Here is a 20,656-nt window from a genome sequence, read left to right as displayed (position 1 = left end):
CTATATATATATATATATATATATATATATATATATACACGCGTATATACACACACACACATACATACATATATTGAGAGAGAGAGAGTGAACAAAATGCACATACACTTTGTGTGATGTAACGGTAGGTTTTTATATTGCCTTATGATTTGTGAAATTTAAGCCATCCGCAAAAAGTTGGGAAAATGAAAATGAAAATGACCTCCTGCTCATGACGGATCGTCCCAGACTCCCCCGGTTTTTTTTCTACGCATGCGTGTCACATGCAGCCGTAAACCTCGCGCAGCATGTCGTACAATACAGCAGAGCTGACGTTTTTCCTTCTCTATTTTTGTTCATTTCATCTGGTATTGGAAGTACAGTCAGGTTGAAGCACCACGAGGAAAAAGGTTGTTGTTGTGGCCGCGCTGTGACTTGGGCTGCAACAAACGTGCAAGAAACGTGTTTGCTGTAACAGGAGCCAGAACATGACTTGATGTGTCGCAAAGTAATATCCACAATGGCAACGTACGACGCAGAAGGTACGAAACAAGTATATCAAACACCATCAACTTTCTCTTATGTTGTCCTTTTGTAGCGCTTAGCATGTACGTGTTTGATAACTTTGTGTCTAAATAAGCGTGCCCTCCGAAAGGACATTCTGTGGTGATGGAAGTGAGCCCGGACATCCACATCTGTGGATTCTGCAAGCAGCAGTACAACAATTTCGAACTGTTTCTGGCCCACAAGCAGAGTGGATGTTCACTACCGACGCGTGACACCTCAGCCGTGGCTGCAGCAGTTTCGTCGCTGCCAGGTGACGTCCTTTCTCTACCCAGATAGCAAGCAGTTATTGAAACTACATTGAACCAACGTCATTTTTACAATAATACGTCACTGAATCAACGTTGGAATCTGCTGTTGATTCTACATCATGTTGCACCATTATTTAATCTTAAAAAAGCTTTAAAATTTTGAACCTTGATTAACAGAATTTCAATAGTATTTCAATTATCAGGAATATTTAAACAATGTTGTCAATAAGTCATCGAAACAACGTTGAAACTGAACAGAGAACAACAGAATTTCGATAGTATTTCAATTATCAAGAATATTGAAACAACGGTGCCGATAAGTCATTGAATCGACATTGAAAATCTGATGTTGATTCTACATCATTGTGTACATTATTTAATATTGAAACAACATTGAACAGCATAATTTAAATAGTATGTCAATTATCAGGAATATTGAAACAACAGTGCAGTTTTCATTCAATTTCAACTGTAATAAATTGATATTTATTTATATTTCCGTTCGCCCTGCTTCGTCTACAGACAGCCTGTAGAAAAAAGTGATGAAAACCCAGAACGGATTACACCAGACAACATCAGTGTACATAAACACATTTATTACAATTCTTTAGCATTCACAATGTCTGGTGTTGGCGTCCACTCCCACCTGCCCGGTCCGGCACATACCGCAGCCATTTCTGCACTGCCTGGGCAAACAGGAACTGGGTGATTTGAGTGGGTGCCCCTCTTCAGTAAGAGAGCTTCTAAATAGACCAAAAAAAATACAAAATCTAAATAGAAAATGCAAAGTAAAGTGAAAAAGAAAATTAAACCACTGTAGGATTATCTTTGTTTTAACTCAGAATTTAAATTAGTCTTGCTATGTCAACATTAAATGTCAAATTGTAGATATTGTTTAATTTATAATCCTTTATTATTTTAACTTGCTACTGGGGGTGAAAAAAAATCATTGCATTCCAAATTATTATGCAAATGACTTCTTTCTTTTCCCTCCGGAGATGGTGCATTATTATCCTAGAAGATGATTTTGTTGATGAAAGCACGGTTCTTCTTTTTGCTACCATGGAAGAAAGTGGTCAATCAGAAAGTCCACATACTTTTCAGTGGTCATTTGCAGCATGAGATTGTCCACTGATGAGTGCTGTACGAACCTAGATGGTCCAGATGGATGGAGTAGATGGTTGGTGGAAGGCCGCCATGTCCCCACGCGGCTGCAACGTCAGCAAGGAAGTGGCAGATTGGTGGAGTCATGAATTTGGCTGGAAATATGCTGAGGAGAGAGCTTGTCGACCTCCTTTATGGTCACTGAAGGTGTGAAAATGTCCTCTGAAAAGTATGTGTACTTTCTGCCATGTACCAAAACAATTGTGATTTTATTAACAAACATCTTTAAGCATGATAGTGCACCATCTCAAAAGAAATTCAAGCAGAAACTCTCAAAAAAGTCACGTTTAATGGATGTAAGAATTATGAAGCTGCTATCAAAAAAGGGGTCAAGCTTTTGTCAGTAAATATGGCTTCCTAATGCTGCAAATTCAAGAAATGACTATTTTCAGCTCGTTAGAACCTGTCAAGTGTCTTGGAATGGTATCATGCTAAAGTGCTTCATGTCCAATCAAACGTCCAAACGTCATTCCTTCCATTATGATGTTGTGTGTTTCGCAAGGGATTACTATGAGCTGTTACTGTGTGTTGGGGACTGTTTAACCTATGCAGTGTCTGTGAAATTGTAGAAAGAAATTGCCTCCTCCCCCATAAACAATTTCAATCCGATTGAAATGCAGTGGCATGACTTTAAAAAGGCCATTCATGCTCGAGAACCCTCCATCTTTGCTGAATTCAAACAATTCTGGGAGGAAGAGTCTGTTAAAATATCTCCACAGAGATGTGAAAGACTCATTGCCAGTTATAGAAAACGCTTGACTTCAGTTGTTGCTGCTGAGAATGGCCCAACCAGTTATTAGGTTTTGGAGGCCATTACTTTTTCCACACAGGGCCAGGTAACTTTGAAGTTAACATGGATATTTGACTTCTAAAGCCGTCAACAGCAGTGAATTTAATAAATGGAATAATTTAAAAACAGCATTTTTTCCACTTGGATTGCATTTGTCTATTTATATTTGTTTGATGATTTTAAACATTAAAATGGGGAAATTGTGCAAAAATATAAGAATTTGAGAAGGGGGGGGGGCAATACATTTTCACAGCACTAAGTTGCCAACCTTAGGACTTGTGGCAAAAATGCAGAGGCGAGGCTTGAGGGAAGATGCGTTTTTATCTGAATTTTGAATGGGACTTTTTTGGAGGGAGAGTGAGTCTTTTCATTTAACATTTTGAATGGGACTGTTGGTCTGCACTGTAAGTCTGACTTGAGTCAAGTCATGGGACTTGAGTCCCTAACTTCTCGTGTTCATATACTGTTTTTGTCTTTCTTTCTCCTTTTACATTCCCCTATCAAGCTCCTCCTCATCATCTTCCCCTGTTTGTTTTCTTGTGTCTCTATGTCTCCTTCAGGCACCAGCATAGAGGTGGTTTTAGAGAAAACCTTCCAGACGTGTGTTCTGAGAGGCGTTAAGAAGATCCTAACCAAACCGCAGAGGACCAAAAAGCTAAAGAGCGCACTGACATCCAAGAGGCACAGCTGTTGTTTCTCGGGTTGGTCATGTCTCATTTCAGGAGAACAAAACACAAATGTCACTAAAAATGGATTGCTACTTTCATAGATATGTGTGTGTGTATGTATGTATATACAGTGTTCCCTCGCCACCTCGCATTTCACGTTTTGCGGCTTCAGTGCTTTGGGGTTTTTTCCAAAATATACATTAAAAAATACAGCCATATCGGCAGCTATATCGCGGAAAGACACGTTATTTCATGCTGATGCGCGCGAGAGAAGGTTTCCCTACATGCCAAACAAAGAGATGAGTTGACTCAGAGGCTTTGTACATGCCTGTACTGCACGGGCACGCATACAAGGCGTGTGATTGGTTCCCGGTGTGACATCGACCAATGAGAGCATGAGTGGATTTATGCCGTAAGCTGATTGGCTGCCCATCATCGCAGCCGCAACCAGCAACTTCCCTTGTTGTGTCTCGCCAGTCTCGTCCACGCTGTTGTGTTCGCAAAAACCTTTTTTGTTTAAGCGATAATTTTTTTGCATAGTTAGGCAAGCCCTTACAATGCCGCCGAAGCGCTGTCCCCCTGCGAAAGGTTCCTCCAGGGCGCGCAAGAGGAAGAAGAAGATGATGACCATCAGTGAAAAAGTGAAACTTTTAGATTTGATCAAAGAGGGCAGAAGTTATGCATCTGTGGCACGCCATATGCAAATTAATTCACGCCAATTTATGGCGTGAATTAATCTACAGTGCGGTACATCAAGAAAGAGGAAGCAAACACCCGCAAAACTGCTTCAATAAGGAACAAAAACGTGTGCTAACTCCGCGTAATAAGAGACGGAGTTATGTTCTTGTACAGGGAAATTTTGAATCAAAAGAAAGCTACACCATCAGCGCCTCCAGCAGAAGAGTCTCAAAGTGAACCTAAAGCCTCTACGAGTCAAGTGAGAGCCTCTCCTCCGCCACCAACGCAAGCCTCTTCGGCTTTCTCAGAAAGCAATGTTGATTGAGAGTAAATACATGTACTGTTGTAATCTTTGTCTCAAATATGTGAAGTATAAATACTGTTTACATATTTTAAAGATTCTGGTACCCACATACACGAAAATTCCTAAGGGGTGGGTGGGCAAATCCTACTTGGCGAATTTCCACCTTTCGCGGGTGGTTCTGGTCCCCATTAACCGCGAAAAACGAGGGAACACTGTAGATGTGTATGTATGTTATAAAAAAAAAACTTCCCATAGCCCGTAAGAAAATAATTAAGAAGTTCCTTAAAAGTAAGCAATGCTCAAAGGATATAACTCTTAAATGTTTCAACGTAGATGATAATTTAATAATAATATGATCCGACTGGCCGGCACTGGTTATCACATCTGCCTCACAGTTCTGGGGACCAGGGTTAAAATCCCGACCCTGCCTGTGTGGAGTTTGCATGTTCTCCCCATTCCTGGGTTGGTTTTCTCCGGGCTCTCCGGTTTCCTCCCACATCCCAAAAACATGATTGATTGAAGACTCTAAATTGCCCGTAGGTGTGAATGTGAGTGCAAATGGTTGTTTGTTTCTATGTGTCTTGCGATTGGCTGGTTCAGTGTGTGCCCCGCCTTGCGCCGAAGATATCTGGGATAGGCTCCAGCAGCCCGTGACCCTGATGAGGATAAGCGGTAAAGAAAATGGATGGATAATCCGACTGCATGTGCAATTTTATTTGCAGTACTTCTAGTATACATATGTCTTAAGCGGGGTACATATACAGTTAAAACCAGATGTTTACATACACTATATCAAAAGTAGGCTTTAGACAATCAGGTTTTTTGGGGCCAATCACAAGCTGGAGCAATGTGGCCATTTACATGACTAGTTCATTTATTGTATATACTTGTGCACTGTATACTGAGAACTGTATCCATCCATCCATCCATCCATTTTCTGTACCGCTTCTCCTCACTAGGGGGGACTCGCGGGCGTGCTAAGCCCATCCCAGCTCAAATTCATTCTCTAGCATTTTAGACAAAAGTTAAAACATCAATGACCTCTAGGGGGCATTCAAGGATTGGCCACTGACATAAGTTTAGGTCAGATCAACATTACAACGTGACAGAAATAATGGGTGCTAACTTACTGTAATTAAATTATTGCAATTAAATTACTTTAATAAATACTGTTAATGACATGCTTACTCTAACTTTCTCACTGTCACTATAGAGACGGTTGTTGTCCAGAGTTTGCGTCCGTTTGGCTTTTCCTGTTTTTTTTAATTTATTTGTTTATTTTCGCGCTGCGTTGCTTGAACATGGCATGCTCCTCCTTGTGTACATTCTTCAGGTGCCCGATCAAATTTGTGTTGAAGCATTTACAACGCCAATTCCAATGAAGTTGGGACATTGTGTTAAACATAAAAACAGAATACAATGGTTTACAAATCATGTTCAGCCTATATTTAATTGAATACACTACAAAGACAAGATATTTAATGTTCAAACTGATAAATTTGATTGTTTTTAGCAAATAATCATTAACTTAGAATTTAATGGCTGCAACACGTTCCAAAAATGTTGGGACAGGTGGCAAAAAAAAACTGAGAAAGTTGAGGAATGCTCTTCAAACACCTGTTTGGAACATCCCACGGGTGAGCAGGCTAATTGGGAACAGGTGGGTACCATGATTGCATATAAAAGGAGCTTCCCTGAATTGCTTAGTCATTCACGAGCAAAGATGGAGCGAGGTTCACCTCTTTGTGAACAAGTGTGTGAGAAAATCATCCAACAGTTTAAGGACTGTTCCTCAAAGTACAATTGCAAGGAATTTAGGGATTTCATCATCTATGGTCGATAATATTATCAAAAGGTTCAGAGAATCTGGATAAATCACTGCATGTAACCGGCAAGGCCGAAAACCAATATTGAATGCCTGTGACCTTCGATCCCTCAGGCGGCACTGCATCAAAAACCGACATCAATGTGTAAAGGATACCACCACATGGGCTCAGGAACACTTCAGAAAATCAATGTCAGTAAATGCAGTTTGGTGCTACATCCGTAAGTGCAACTTGAAACTCTACTATGCAAAGCAAAAGGCATTTATCAACAACACCCAGAAACGTCGCCGGCTTCTCTGGGCCCGAGCTCATCTAAGATGGACTGAAAAGTCGAAAAGTGTTCTGTGGTCCGACGAGTCCACATTTCAAATTGTTTTTGGAAATTGTGGACGTCGTGTCCAGCGGGCCAAAGAGGAAAAGAACTATCCGGACTGTTATGGACACAAAGTTCAAAGCCATTATCTGTGTGTTAGTGCCAATGACATGGGTAACTTACACATCTGTGAAGGCTCCATTAATGCTGAAAGGTACCTACAGGTTTTAGAGAAAGATATGCTGCCATCCAAGCCACGTCTTTTTCATGGACACCCCTGCTTATTTCAGCAAGACAATGCCTAACCACATTCTGCACGTGTTACAACAGCGTGGCTTCGTAGTAAAAGAGTGCGGGTACTAGACTGGCTTGCCTGTAGTCCAGACCTGTCTCCCATTGAAAATGTGTGGCGCATTATGAAGCGTAAAATACAACAACGGAGACCCCGGACTGTTGAGCAGCTGAAGCTGTACATCAAGCAAGAATGTGAAAGAATTCCACCTACAAAGCTTCAACAATTAGTCTCCTCAGTTCCCAAATGTTTTAGGAATGTTAAAAGAAAAGGTGATGTCACACAGTGGTAAACATGACCCTGTCCCCGCTTTTTTGGAACGTGTTGCAGTCATAAAATTCTAAGTTAATGATTATTTGCTAAAAACAATAAAGTTTATCAGTTTGGACATTAAATATATTGTCTTTGTAGTGTATTAAATATGGGTTGAACATGATTTGCAAATCATTGTATTCTGTTTTTATTTATGTTTAACACAACGTCCCAACTTCATTAGAATTGGGGTTGTAGATGACGATCCCCACAAAGTACTTCAGTTGTGCACAGACTGCAAATAATTTACGTGTTGTTTGTCTGAGACACCGCAAAATAGTCCCACACCAATGATGTGTTTTTTAACCAACAAGATTGAAAAAAACATTATTGCCTGTCAGATAGTTGCAGTACTGCGCCACAAGACACGTGACAAGGATAAAAATAAACTAGCTTTTGGATTCATACGCAACAGCGACGCAGAGTTAAATGTCTTGTGCGGAGCCGTTCGATGTCGTCATTGATCGGATCGGCGAATTATGACATGAAAGCCGATCAGCTGATCAGTATAAAATGCTAATTATCGGCCGATACCGATCACACCGATCCGATTGGCGTAAAGTCTAATCAAAAGGCACATTCACTTTTTTTCCCTCACTGTCTGACATGTAAGGAAACTAAACCTTTCCTGTTTTAGGTCATCTAGGATTACCAAAATTATTTCTATTTGCTAAATGCCAGATTAACAAGAGAGGGGATTTTTTCAGACAATTTTTCATTCCTCTCTTCAAAGTCAGATGTTTACATGCAGTAAGATTACTATGCCTTTAAACAATTTCGGAAATCCCAGATAATGATTTCATATCTTTCAAAACTTCTGACAGGTTTACTGACAACATTTGAGTTAATTAGAGACTTAACCTGTGGATGTATTTGAAGGCACACCTGAAATACACTGCTTCTTTGTGTAACATAATGGTGAATTCAAAAGAAATTAACAAAGATATGAGGAAGAGAATTGTGGACTTGCACAAGTCTGTTTCATCCTACGGTGCGATTTCCAAATACCTGAATGTGCCACGTCAATCTGTTCAACAATTATACACAAATATAAACACCATGGGAATGTCTAGCTAGTCACTATACCGCAAAGGAAGGAAACTGGTTCTGTGTCTCAGAAATGAACATTCTTTGATTGGAAATGTGCATATCAAGCCAAGAACAAAAGAAAAAGGCCTTGTGAAGAAGCTGTTAAGAGTGTGTCATTATCCACCATGTAACGAATACTGTACCGACATGGACTGAAAGGTCACTCTGCCAGGAAGAAGCCATTATGCCAAAAGAAACGTACAGCGGCTGAAATAAGTATTTAACGTATCACCATTTTTCGCATTAAATATATTTCCCATGGTGCATACATACAAAAAAATTAGAACAAATAAGATCAGAAATTAAGTTGTGTGTATTCATGTGAAATGACACCGGGGGAAAGTATTGAACACGTCAACTGGTATTTATTTAATACTTTGGACAAAAGCCTTTGTTAGCAATGACAGGTTCAAGACTCCTCCTGTATAGTGTGATTTTCGCCCATTCCTCCACACAAGCAGTCTTCAAATCTTTGAAGGTTCCGTGGGCTTCTTTTATGGACCTTGAGTTTCAGTTCTTTCCATAGATGAGGTGATTGGCTTTATTTTTTTTCTTTGGAACCAATTGAGTTTCCTTGGCATTATGTTTTGCATTATTATCCTGGTGAAATGTCCATCCTCGTAGATGGCAGCAGATTTTTGTCAGTAATGTCTCTGTACATTTGCCCATTCATTCTTCCTTCAATAATATGAAGTTTACCATTACCATTTTCTGAAAAGCAGCCTCGCATCATTATGTTCCAAACCTCCGAACGTCACTGTTGGTATGATGTTTTTTCGGTGATGTGCAGTGCCATTTCTCCTCCAAACGTGGAGTGCATTGTGGCTAGGCTTGGGCGTTGAGAATCGAGAACCGATTGAAACCGGGACTAACGTTCCGGTTCTCCTGGAATCGTTAAAATTTAAAAATTTCCATTCCCAGTTTCGATGCCTAGTCCGCCGGCCCGAATAAGAAGTGGCAAAAACCAACAAAGAAGCAGCAAAAAGAAGAAGAACGCGCACGGAGACGTGCTTGTGCCCAACGGCGGCGAACAAAAATGTGTCTTTAATTTGTTAAAATTAATGACCAGTTGCCTCAGTGCAACACCTGGAATTAGATTATATTGTGCAAAGGAGGCTTTCACGATGTGTAGCGTCTGACGCGCTCTGAGCCTCAGCCTACACCGCCCGGAGCTTCAGTGAAGTCAATTCTCAGTCAACTGGGTGAGTGAAACAATAAAATATGTATATGAAAATACAGGAAGTCCTCGAGTTACGACCCACTCGACCTATGATGTTTCGACTTTACGCCGCCCGTGCCTCGTCCGCCATTTTGTCCCAGCACCATAGTGTTTCTGCTTAGCTAGTGCATAGTGCTTGTCTGTGTTTGTGCAGTGGGACTATCTTTGCCTTTTTCGCCCTCCTTTTTTCACACTCTCAGCAATAATGGTAAGTATAGCATCTTATTTTTTTATTTTAATGTATTTTAGTTTCTTTATACAAAGTGTTAACCTTTCCTGCTACGGTCAGATGACCGTGGTCGGGAGACGCAGGGGTTAACTCCCTTCTCTCATTGCACAGCTGAGCTGGGTGGCGGCAACAATAAAGGCGCAAAGCACCGATTTTCTGCTTTAATGGCTTTGTTAGCTCCTCTGCACTTTCAACGTCAACGGGTCCTCCGCTCTTCGCTACTCTTCCCCGATCACCGTCACTACACTTGCTACTGTACACACTCGCACCTGCGCGCACTCCTTCCTCCTCGGCAGTCCCGTCTCACTCACACATCGACGCACACGCCCACACACACTGAGCTGGCTGTCACAATCACGTGGGACAATACACATAACAGAAGTATTTTGCTGTAAATTTCGACTTTAATGGTGAAATCCGACTTAAGCGGAAATTTGTGTTACGTCGCCAGCGTAGGAACGGAACTCGTTCGTAAATCGAGGACTTCCTGTATTGAGGCAGCTAACAAGGTAAACGGTTGGTTGCACTTTTTGCACTGATGGCTTTTAGCGTTTATTTTGGTCGACGTAAGAGCCGAAGACAGGAAAAAAAAGCTTAACATTGAGCTAAAACTTAACTGTACCAACTTTACATCACAATAAATTGGGACAAAATTCACATAAACGGTGTCTCACAGTATCACAAACACTAACCTTGTGCCTCATCGGTGGGTTTATTGCATTTGGTTCCATACATTTAAAAAAACAAAAAAAACACTGGTGCCGTGTGAAGTTGCTTTTCATGCCAAAATGCTGAGTTCCGGTGTGTACCCTTCAAAATATTAAATCAATTGGGTTAAATCCACACACATTGCCTTATAGATCATAGGTTTGATAGTGATACTGGTTATAAAGAACCCAGAGTCAAATGTTCATTGTAGTCTATGCTGCGAGCTGCTGAGAAAATTGATATTCATAATTTGAAAACGAGACAAAAAAGACAAACGGCGAAAGTGTGGTAGGATCCTACTGGCCCCGCGACCGACCTCGGATAAGTGGAAGAAAATGGATGGGTGGATGGATGGATGGATGGATAATTTAGACACCCTTTATTTAAACCATGCAAACATTTTTTACCCAACCCCTAAAAGAATCTGAATCAAGAATCGTTTGGAACCGGAATCGAAATCTCCTGCGACCAGAATATATTCTCCCAATATTTAACTGGCTTGTCCAAATGTTATTCAGCAAACTTTAAACGAGCTTTGACATGCTTTTGTTTTTCAGCAATGGGGTCTTGCGTGGTGAGCGTACATACAAGGCCATGGCGACGCAGTACATTACTCACGGTTTGCCTTGTGACAACTGTACCTGCTAAATCCAGGTCTTTTTTAAGATCTCCACATGTGGTCCTTGGCTCCTGGACAACTCTTCTGATTATTCTTTGCCCTCCTTTGTCATAAATCTTGTGAGGAGCACCTGATCGAGGCAAATTTATGATGGTATGATTGGCTTTCCACTTAAGTATTATGGCCCCAACTGTGCTCACTGGAATGTTCAGAAGCTTAGATTTGCGCCTGTAACCAATGCCATTGTAATGTTTTGCAACAATTAATTTGCAATGGTCTTGACAGCTCTCTGCTCCTACCCATCATGAGATGTGTCTTGACTCAGTCCTTGGCAATGAGACCTTTTTGTAGGCCATCACTTAGGACTGAACCAGCTGATATTCATTTGTACTGACAAGGGGCTGGATTATTAATAGATTTTATGTGTTGTCTTGGCTTTCCATGCCGTTTTGCACCTCCCTTTCTTCAAGTGTTCAATACCTTTTCCCTGTCATTTCACATTTTCACACAATTAATTTCTGAGCTTATTTGTTCTACTTTCTTTGTCTGTATGGATTTCTTGGGTTGTTCCCAACATCTGGTAAAATTTTCAGGTCAATAGCCCCTTTGGAAGTATATAAAATGGTGACGTGTTAAATACTTATTTTAGCCACTGTAAAAGCCAGATTACAGTTTGTACATGCAAAAATTGACAAAGACCATAATTTTTGGAGCCGTGACCTGTGGTCTGACAAAACTAAAATGTAACTGTTTGGCCATAATGAGCCTTGTTACATTTGGAGGAAAAAACTGGCAAGCCTGAGAGCACCACCCCAAATAAGGAAGGGGTTGGCATTATCATGTTGTGGGCTTCTTTTTCCACAGGAGGGACTGGTGCGACTTCACAAAATAGATGGCATCATGAGAAAAGAACATGATGTGGAAATACTGAAGTAACATCTGAAGACATCAGCCAGGAAATTAAAGCTCGGGTGCAAATGGGTCTTCCAAATGTACAATGACCTGAAGCATACTGCAAAACTGGTTACAAAGTGGCTTAAGGATAACAAAGTCAATGTTTTGGAGCAGCCACCACAAAGCCCTGATCTTAGTCCTATTGAAAATGTATGGGGAGACCTGAAAAGGGATGTGCGAGCAAGGTGGCCTACAAATTTGGCTCAGTTACACCAGTTTTGTCAGGAACAATGGGACAAACTTGTGAGAAGCTAGTGGAAGGAGATCCAAAACGTTTGACCCAAGTCATGCAGTTTAAAGGCAATCGTAACAAATACTAATGAAAAATATGTAAACTTCTGACTTTGAAGAAAGTAATAAAAGATTGTCTACAAGCATTTGCATTTAGCAAATAATATTTTTTGTAATCCTAATTGACCTTAAACAGAAAAAGTTAAGCCTGACTTCATGTCAGACAGTGAGGAAAAAAAGTGTATTTTTATATACTGTATGTAAACATCTGGTTTCAACTGTGTACTGATAATTAGGCCATGTTTAAGAATTTCCCTCCTTTGTGATCAAAGTCAGCAAAGTCTTGATTCTCAAATGTGTCAAAAAGGTGGTCATGGGCTGTGTTAAGAGTGATTTTTCATCCCTGATCTGTTCTAAAATTGTTGGGGCTGTTATTTGTAAATATTAAACCTGTGTGGTATTGCCAATTGCAAATCATTGTGTGTGTGGTCAACTCAGAGTTCAGCCGAGCGACAGACTCTGTGATTGTGATGTGACACGTAACGATAGGCAATTAGAAAGTGACCTGAATATGGCGCTGTTGCAAGATGCAAATAGAGGAGCAACTGGTTGTGTTCCGTGTTTGAATAACGTCTCCCAAGTCATTCACCGTAATAAAAATGACAAAGAAGAGGTTACAATAGCAATGTAGTTACCAGTTGGTCGTCTTCTGTTACGACTACTTTTCCTTTGGATTTTACGCCCGTCTGGAGGCCCCACGGTAAATATTATGAAAACTAATGTGATGATGATAATTGAATGGTGATGCATTCAAGTTTTCCAATGAGCAACATCCCTTTTTAAAACTTATTTTTGCATTTACATTAAAAATTAGTTATGTTAAAAAAAAATTTACATATACAAATACAGTATCATAAACCATTGCAGGACTTGTAGGATACATTCACATATCATGTTTCCTTCAGGCTGCACCTTTAAGACACAGTATGGCCAAAAAGACATGGAGCGACATCTTAAAACCCACACTGGTATGTTCCTTCCTCACACTCAGACTCCATTTAAGTTGAAAAATGTTTTAGCGTACCTGTTTGTAGAGTCGTCCTTTCTCCATCTGCCCCTTCAGGCGAGAAGCCGTTCGAGTGCGAGCTCTGCCACAAGCGCTTCAGCCGACGGGACAAGCTCAACATGCATAGCCGCTCGCACACAGGCGAGAAGCCTCACAAGTGCAAACTGTGCCCGTATGCGGCGGCCGACAGCAGCAGCCTGAAGAAGCACCTGCGAGTCCACTACGACGAGCGGCCCTTCAAGTGCCAGATCTGTCCCTACGCCAGCCGTAACTCCAGCCAGCTCACCGTGCACCTCCGCTCACACACCGGTAGGTCGACGCATATCTCGGCCCTACTTGTTGGCCTAACGTTGTTGTGGAATTTGCACGTGTCCCCTGTGGAGAAGTTGATGAGGTGGTTGTGTGTGTGGGGGGGGGTAAATTTATGTTCAGTGAGGTCACCTTGTGTCATACACAGTGTGCAGGGCTGCATGATCTTTTGTTTGAGCATCGTCAGCGCGATGTGTGTAATAGTCACATCGCAGGGTCTACTGCAATGTTGGTATACTGTATTTATATACAGTGAATCAACTGTAATATTAAAAAGTGACCAGCAGAGGGACCTGTTGGGAGATGCAAATAAGATTAGCACCGATGTTACGGTAAATTATAACGCTTCAAACAACACACTGAGGAGCCCAGTGTGTTATATACTGATCTCCTTGTATGATAACTATGAATGAGGACACAGGAAAGAATGTACACCTGCTGGATTTCCTATTTCGCTCTTCAGAATGAAACTAGGCAGGCATGTGGCAGCTATGTGTTGTGCACGAGGTGTGTTCAGGGACACTACGTAGTGAATGTTATTTTCTAATAGAGTAGATAATTGTAAAAATGCATTACGAGGAAAATTATTATTTGGATCACAGTGCTTTATTTAAAACACTGTGATAATCTGGAATTTGTTTTGTATTATAAGAACAGGTATATTATTTTGTTAATATAGTCAGCCAGAGCTGCGAGGAATGCAAAGTTATCAATGTCCTTTCACCATCGTTCCTGTCATACTGTGTTGCGTGTTTTTGTTTGCACATTTAAGACAAAAGTCATGTGCCCCACCCCCCTCATTTAAAAAAAACACAATTCTAGCAACATGTTTTTGAGATTGTAAGGTGAAAGCTGCAGTTGGCTACTAGTGTGGACTGAATGGGTGCCAACAATGGGGAAATTATATGCCAGTATTTTTAGGGTAATAGCCCGTCAGCAACATATTGGGGGGAAAAAAACAAACAACTATGAACTAGTTTGTTTTTGGACCCGTGAACTTAGTTCAAAATTTTGAATTATGAACTATGAACTGAACTAGTTAATTTTTCGAATGATCGACTGAACTTTGAACTAGTTCGCATAAGAAAATGAACTTTCCAAACACTGATCCTGTATTATTTCACATCGCAACATATACAGTATCGCATATTTTAAAATAATAATAATAATAATCGCAATATCGTTTTTTTTCCCTATATCATGCAGCCCTAGTGTTCCGTATGAACTGCTGCTACCTAGTACTACTACTACTACCAGTCAAAATCATTTTATTGTCTTTTTGGGCGCTTGACTTTTTTTCCACACTCTGGTTCATGCTCCCACAAGTAGAAAGCGCCCTAGTTTTCATGCCAGTGCTCCATCCCCGGTCATTTTGGTAACTAAAGCTGGGCTCACTATTGGCCCAGTAATATACTGTACAGTTGATCATTTGCATGACAGAGGGCCACCCACTCAAAACTTATCAGTGAGAAATTAGGAAGTAGGCTGTGTACTTGTGTAATTCTTGATTTTTGGGAAATTTTCCTTCTTTAAGGTTTGATAAGCACTTAACTTCCAGTATGAGAAAAATAACTTATTGTAGTAAAGATCCACGTTTAAAAAAAAAATAAATAAATAAAAAAAATCTCTATTGCCTTCCTTTTCCTCGTTGAATGCACTCATGCCTTACAGGATTTCGCCCCGCAATTTACATATCTGACTTCGCTGTCACCATCCAGCCGCCACAAGATGCATTGGATTTAGCCTTCCAGACTGTATTGCAGTAAACTGCTTTATGGTGCGTTCACAACACCACACTTAGCACGCTTGAATCAAAGTCTAATTTGTTTTTCCTTCCACTTTGGTGTGGTGTGTTTGGTCAAGTGTAAACACAGTAATCAAATTCAGGTGCTTACTGCATGTACCAGTAGGAGAAGGGTTCCCAACAAAATATGGTGCAGTTCAGTTGTCATTATGGTGATGTACGTAACTACAGGTAGTAAACAGTTAAGACTGCAGACTTGGCGAGCGCGTCTTTGGTTTAGCATGTACAGTATGGTTACGTCTGATGTCACATCTTGTAAAGGAGGTTAATTTACTCAAGAGGTCTTCATAATGTGCATTCAACTATTTGCTGCTGTACTGTCTGTAACCATGTCATGTCATTATTAGTTATTAAGAAATAACATCTTTGCTCAATGTCACGTTCATTAGTGCTCTGTATCTCAGAAGTTCAGTGTTTCCCAACCTTTATTTATCTAAGGCACATATTTTACATTAAAAAAAAAATTGTCATGGCACTAAGCAAAAAGTCACAAAAAGCATGTATACTCAAATAATGACGACATCATCTCAATTTACGTACACATTTACTTAGTGTGAAATCTGGACCTGTTTTGCTGAACACATAGCTAGTCTGTTGAATGAATGGCAACAGTTAGCTACACAGGTTAATTGTACCTTCTGCCAACTAGTGGAAGAGCATTTAATTGATCTGCCAGTCACTATACGTCGCTGGCATAGATGAACAAGGATAAATTATTTGTACTAAATAAACAGTAATATTCGGAACAATTAAATCAAATGTTATCATTTTCAGCACACCTGATGTTCTGTCACCGGCGGCACAGTGGTTGAAATCACTTGCACCATGCCTTCTTCCTGTTAACATGCTTGTAACCAATGAGACGAGAGCGATTCGGACCTGAGAAAGACAACTGTAGTTGTGAGAGTGCCCTTTTGACATCGTGTTTTGTGTTCCCCAAGGAGATGCACCCTTCCAGTGTCAGCAGTGTGACGCAAAGTTCAAGATCAACTCCGACTTGAAGAGACACATTCGTGTCCACTCGGGGGAGAAGCCTTACAAGTGTGACCTGTGCGAGTACCGCTGCGCCATGAAAGGTAACCTCAAGTCTCACGTTCAGATCAAACACGGCACAGAGAACGCCTTCCACTGTGCCCATTGCGAGTTCACATGCGCCAACAAGATGGCGCTGCGGCAGCACTCGCGCCAGCACCGGCCTGTTCAGCCCATTCAGTGCCCAAAGTGCACATACTCCTGCGCCAGTCGCGGGGCACTCAAAGTCCACGAGAGGATCCACTCGGAGGAGCGTCCTTTTAAGTGTGACTCTTGCAGCTATGCCTCCAAGCAGCGCAGCAACCTGGTCATCCACAAGAAGAGGTTCCACTCAGACACGCCAGAGAAGAGCGGTGGGAAAAGGGCTGGCGTTGACTCCCCGAAATCTGACAGCTCTCGTTACCGGGCCAAGCTGGACGCCGCTCGAGCCTTCAGCTGCGGCTCGTGCGGCGCTTCGTTTGTGAGGGAAGACTCGCTGAGGAGTCACAAGAAGCAACACAGAGAGACCCAGAATCCACTGCAAGTCCAAGTGACCACCCCCCTTCCCCATGTAATGTCACCGCACGACAGCACCCAGTTGGAAGTCCCGGTCCAGGTTGACTCGTTGGCCCCTTACAATAGCACACAGCTCAAAATTATCGTATCTTCTGCAGAGAGCCCCAACAAAATGGTTCTGTTGAATCCCGAACACCAGGACATCATGGTGAACTCCATGATCCAGCAAGTCAATCTGCTGGCACCTGTGCAGCCACCCGGGTTGTCCCAAAGCACAGAGGCCACGTTTGTACCCCAGACGGTCCTCTTGACACCGCTCCACTCCGCTGACGACACCAACAGCCCTCTGCACCAGACGCTGGTCCACCCGGCAATGGCCGCTCAGGACTCTGGCGTCGTCCCTCAAACGTTTGTCACCACCTGCACCGAACTGGAGGACTTGAGCGCCTTGGTTCAAGAGGGCGGCGCAGAGGTGACAGTCGTGACGGAAGGGAATGCCGCCACAGTGACGTCGTTGAGTCCGACCGGACCGGCCCAGGCTGCGGGTGAGGGTGGAGGGCAGTGCCTGAGCATGTGAGCAGCGCTGACCCGACCCGAACTTTTTAAATGGATTTACTGCAACATAAGCTACTTGTTTCCAGGGAAGAACTTTTTATGTGTCTGGTGTTCACTTTACTCATTGACTTGCGACGACGCTAGATTTAAAATGATCCTTTTTCATTTTTAGATTTTAGAATACCTAATTGATGATATGGTGCTGTAAAAATAGAACATTCGGACTAATGTACAGTCATAAGCAGAGGTGGGGAACATGCGCCACATAAGGCATTTGAGTACGGAAAGCAGTTATTCATTATTCTTGATATCCATCTTAAGGTCCATGTACTAGCATGCGCTTTGTCCTCACTAAGACATTTGATATGTACAGTATTCTGTATGACATTACTTCACACTAGTAGGACAATTTTGGCCTACTACTAGTTAGTACGACTCCATGCTGCTAGTGAGGCAAAGCTAGTTGATATCTGCACAATATTAGTACAATGAGTGAAGTGCTAGATGTTAGCGAGTACAGTTTTGTCACTAGTATTACTAGTAGCGCACAGTTAACTAGTGCACTGTTTTGCCTTAATCGTAACATATAGTTGTCCTACTAGTAAGCCTGTTAAAGATAGATGATCGAGAAACAAACCTGTGTCCCCTATAAAAATGGTAGAACTGTGACAAGCCCTTCCAACACCCAGAGTTTGTCCCCAATCCAGATTGAGCCATGCAAGCTCACAGTGCTACCAAACTTAATGATGATTATTATTTTCATTTTTTTATGTTAATTGAAAACAAAACATAAGCCTGGATTGAAGATACATTTCTTCAGCAAGCCTTCTCCAACTGTGTGTCATGACTACTTTTTCCAGTGACATCATTTGACCAGAGTGAACAAAACTGTGGCTACCGCTAATGCTACGTCCGTCAACTCCATGAGGAGAATGGAGCAGAGGAGAGGAAGAAACACACGACTAATAACATAACTGAGATTGTGGACCTTCCAAGCTTATTGACGTCAGCAGTATGGAAGCGCTTCGGCTTCCCGTAGGCGACAATACCCAGACCGTTTGCCATAAGTGCTTCAAAAAATGTCCCCAAGTCATGGGCAACATGTCGAACATGTTAATGCAACTTAAAAGACACCATGCCGAAATAATTTAAGTATGTCAGAGAACAAAACATAGGCTCTACTCTTGACAAATTGATTAATTATATGCAGGTGCTGTATATACTATATTAATTCATTTACAATATCCATCCATCCATTTTCTGTACCGCTTTACCAAATAGCTTCAGGCGAGAGGCGGGGTACACCCTGAACTGGTCGCCACCCAATCGTCGGGCACATATAAACAAACAACTATTCGCGCACACATTCACACCTCAGGGCAATTTAGAGTTTCCAACCAATATATATATTAAAATTTAAAAAGTCTAATCGTGTATCAAACCATGGGATGGAAATCGAGATACAAATAGAATCTTAACTCTGGTTTATCGTAAGTCCTACCTACTAGTATACGAAAGTTGCCCTACGAGTGAGGACAAAGAACCTACTACAGTGGAGCAAAAAGCCGCTAAGTAGTTTGAGCGTTCCTTCAAAATCGTTGATACTCACCTGAAGTTGCATGTACTAGTGCGCTCTTTGTCCTCATTAGTAAGACTATTCAAAGCACTACTAGAACGACTAGTGTGTATTAGTAGAACAACTGTGTCTTAGTAGTAATACTTTCCCCCCGCATCCCTTTCCACAACTGTATGACATTTCTACTAGTAAGACACCGAAATGTTACTCATGAGACAAAACTACTAGTTGGCATTTTGGTAGTACTAGTCGGGTGCAGGTGATTAGTGTGTGACACATGCCTACGAGGTGGGCCTAGTAGTGTTACTAGTGTAGCACAGCAGTTTACTAATACGGTTTCATTGCGGACTAGCAACCCAAAAGTGGCACTGCAGTAGAAATGGGGGGGGGGGGGGGGGGGGGGGGGGAACATTACTGGTAAGACACTTTCATTCTACTAGTGCGCTGATTTGTCTTACTAGTAAGGACAAAGAGTGTAGTAATACATGAGCGTTAGGCTGGATATCTCAGATGTTGAAGAAATGCTCAAACGACTTTCCATATACAGTATTTGAGAGCATTTAATTTGGCTCACTGTGCAATTCGAGAAACAAGGAAAACATCAGAGGAGCTGCAAAAAAAGGAGCAAAAAAAACCAAGTAACCCCAAAATGCTCACGATGGCTTTATCTTAAACAACTACCCCACCTAAATTCAGTATGGCCTTCGGAGGTCCGTCTGCCCCTTGAGCTACTAAGGCAGTGATTTCCAACCTTTATGGAGCCATGGCACACATTTTACAATTGAAAAATCTCACGGCACACCAACAAACAGAAATGTCACAAAAAGTGGATACATGAATTACTGATACATGAATTCCTGCCATCTAATAGAAGAGCATTTATTTCTTCTGTCACTATGCCTCACAGGCATGAACACATGACGAAAGATACATTATTTCTTGGAAATAAATATTTTTTCGAGCAATTAAGTAAAATTTGATAATTTCCCACGGGCGGCACGGTGGACGACTGGTTAGACCGTCAGCCTCACAGTTCTGAGGACCCGGGTTCAATCCCCGGTCCCGCCTGTGTGGAGTTTGCATGTTCTCCCCGTGCCTGCGTGGGCTTTCTCCGGGCACTCCGGTTTCCTCCCACATCCCAAAAACATGCATTAATTGGAGCCTCTAAATTGCCCGTAGGTGTGAACGTGAGTGCGAATGGTTGTTTGTTTGTATGTACCCTGCGATTGGCTGGCAACCAGTTCAGGGTGTACCCCGCCTCCTGCCCGATGACAGCTGGGATAGGCTCCAGCACGCCCGCGACCCTGGTGAGGAGAAGCGGCTCAGAAAATGAATGAATTTCCCACGGCACACCTGAAGAGCGCTCACGGCACACTAATGTGCCCCGGGGGTACACTGGTTGGGAGTCACTTTACTAAGGTGACTGGACTACCGTTTCCCCCATAAATGTCCACAAGGAGGCAGCAGATAGGTTCGCGGATGAGTTTCCCATCAATGCATTGAATACAGGCTTTCGATATTGATTTTTTTTTTTTCTGTTTTTTAAATTTATTTTTATATTTTTTTGGCTTCAGATGAATGCGTTCAGGTCCTTTTCATCGTATATATTCCAAGCAGAAACCCTGATAA

General features: G+C 41.8%; 1 protein-coding gene across 3 annotated transcripts; it reads left to right on the top strand.

The window, feature by feature from the left end:
* The first annotated feature begins 280 nt into the window (after positions 1 to 280).
* On the top strand, positions 281 to 19,405 carry zfp64 (zinc finger protein 64 homolog (mouse)). 3 transcript variants are annotated; one of them, XM_061685923.1, is made up of 6 exons: positions 281 to 521; positions 635 to 796; positions 3,309 to 3,449; positions 13,156 to 13,218; positions 13,314 to 13,565; positions 16,311 to 19,405. In XM_061685923.1, exons 1-6 carry the CDS (start codon positions 476 to 478, stop codon positions 17,471 to 17,473), a joined length of 1,827 nt encoding a protein of 608 aa, XP_061541907.1. In that variant the 5' UTR covers positions 281 to 475; the 3' UTR covers positions 17,474 to 19,405. The 3 variants fall into 3 exon arrangements, with proteins under 3 accessions (XP_061541907.1, XP_061541898.1, XP_061541915.1); XM_061685914.1 differs by having other exon boundaries at positions 620 to 796; XM_061685931.1 differs by lacking the exons at positions 281 to 521; positions 635 to 796 and adding an exon at positions 2,018 to 2,105.
* Positions 19,406 to 20,656: the final 1,251 nt, after the last annotated feature.

The sequence above is a fragment of the Phycodurus eques genome, chromosome 1, assembly GCF_024500275.1.
Source record: "Phycodurus eques isolate BA_2022a chromosome 1, UOR_Pequ_1.1, whole genome shotgun sequence".
Lineage (NCBI taxonomy): Eukaryota > Metazoa > Chordata > Actinopteri > Syngnathiformes > Syngnathidae > Phycodurus > Phycodurus eques.
The sequence above is the reverse complement of the archived record's forward strand: the minus strand, read 5'-3'. Positions and strand labels throughout refer to the sequence as shown.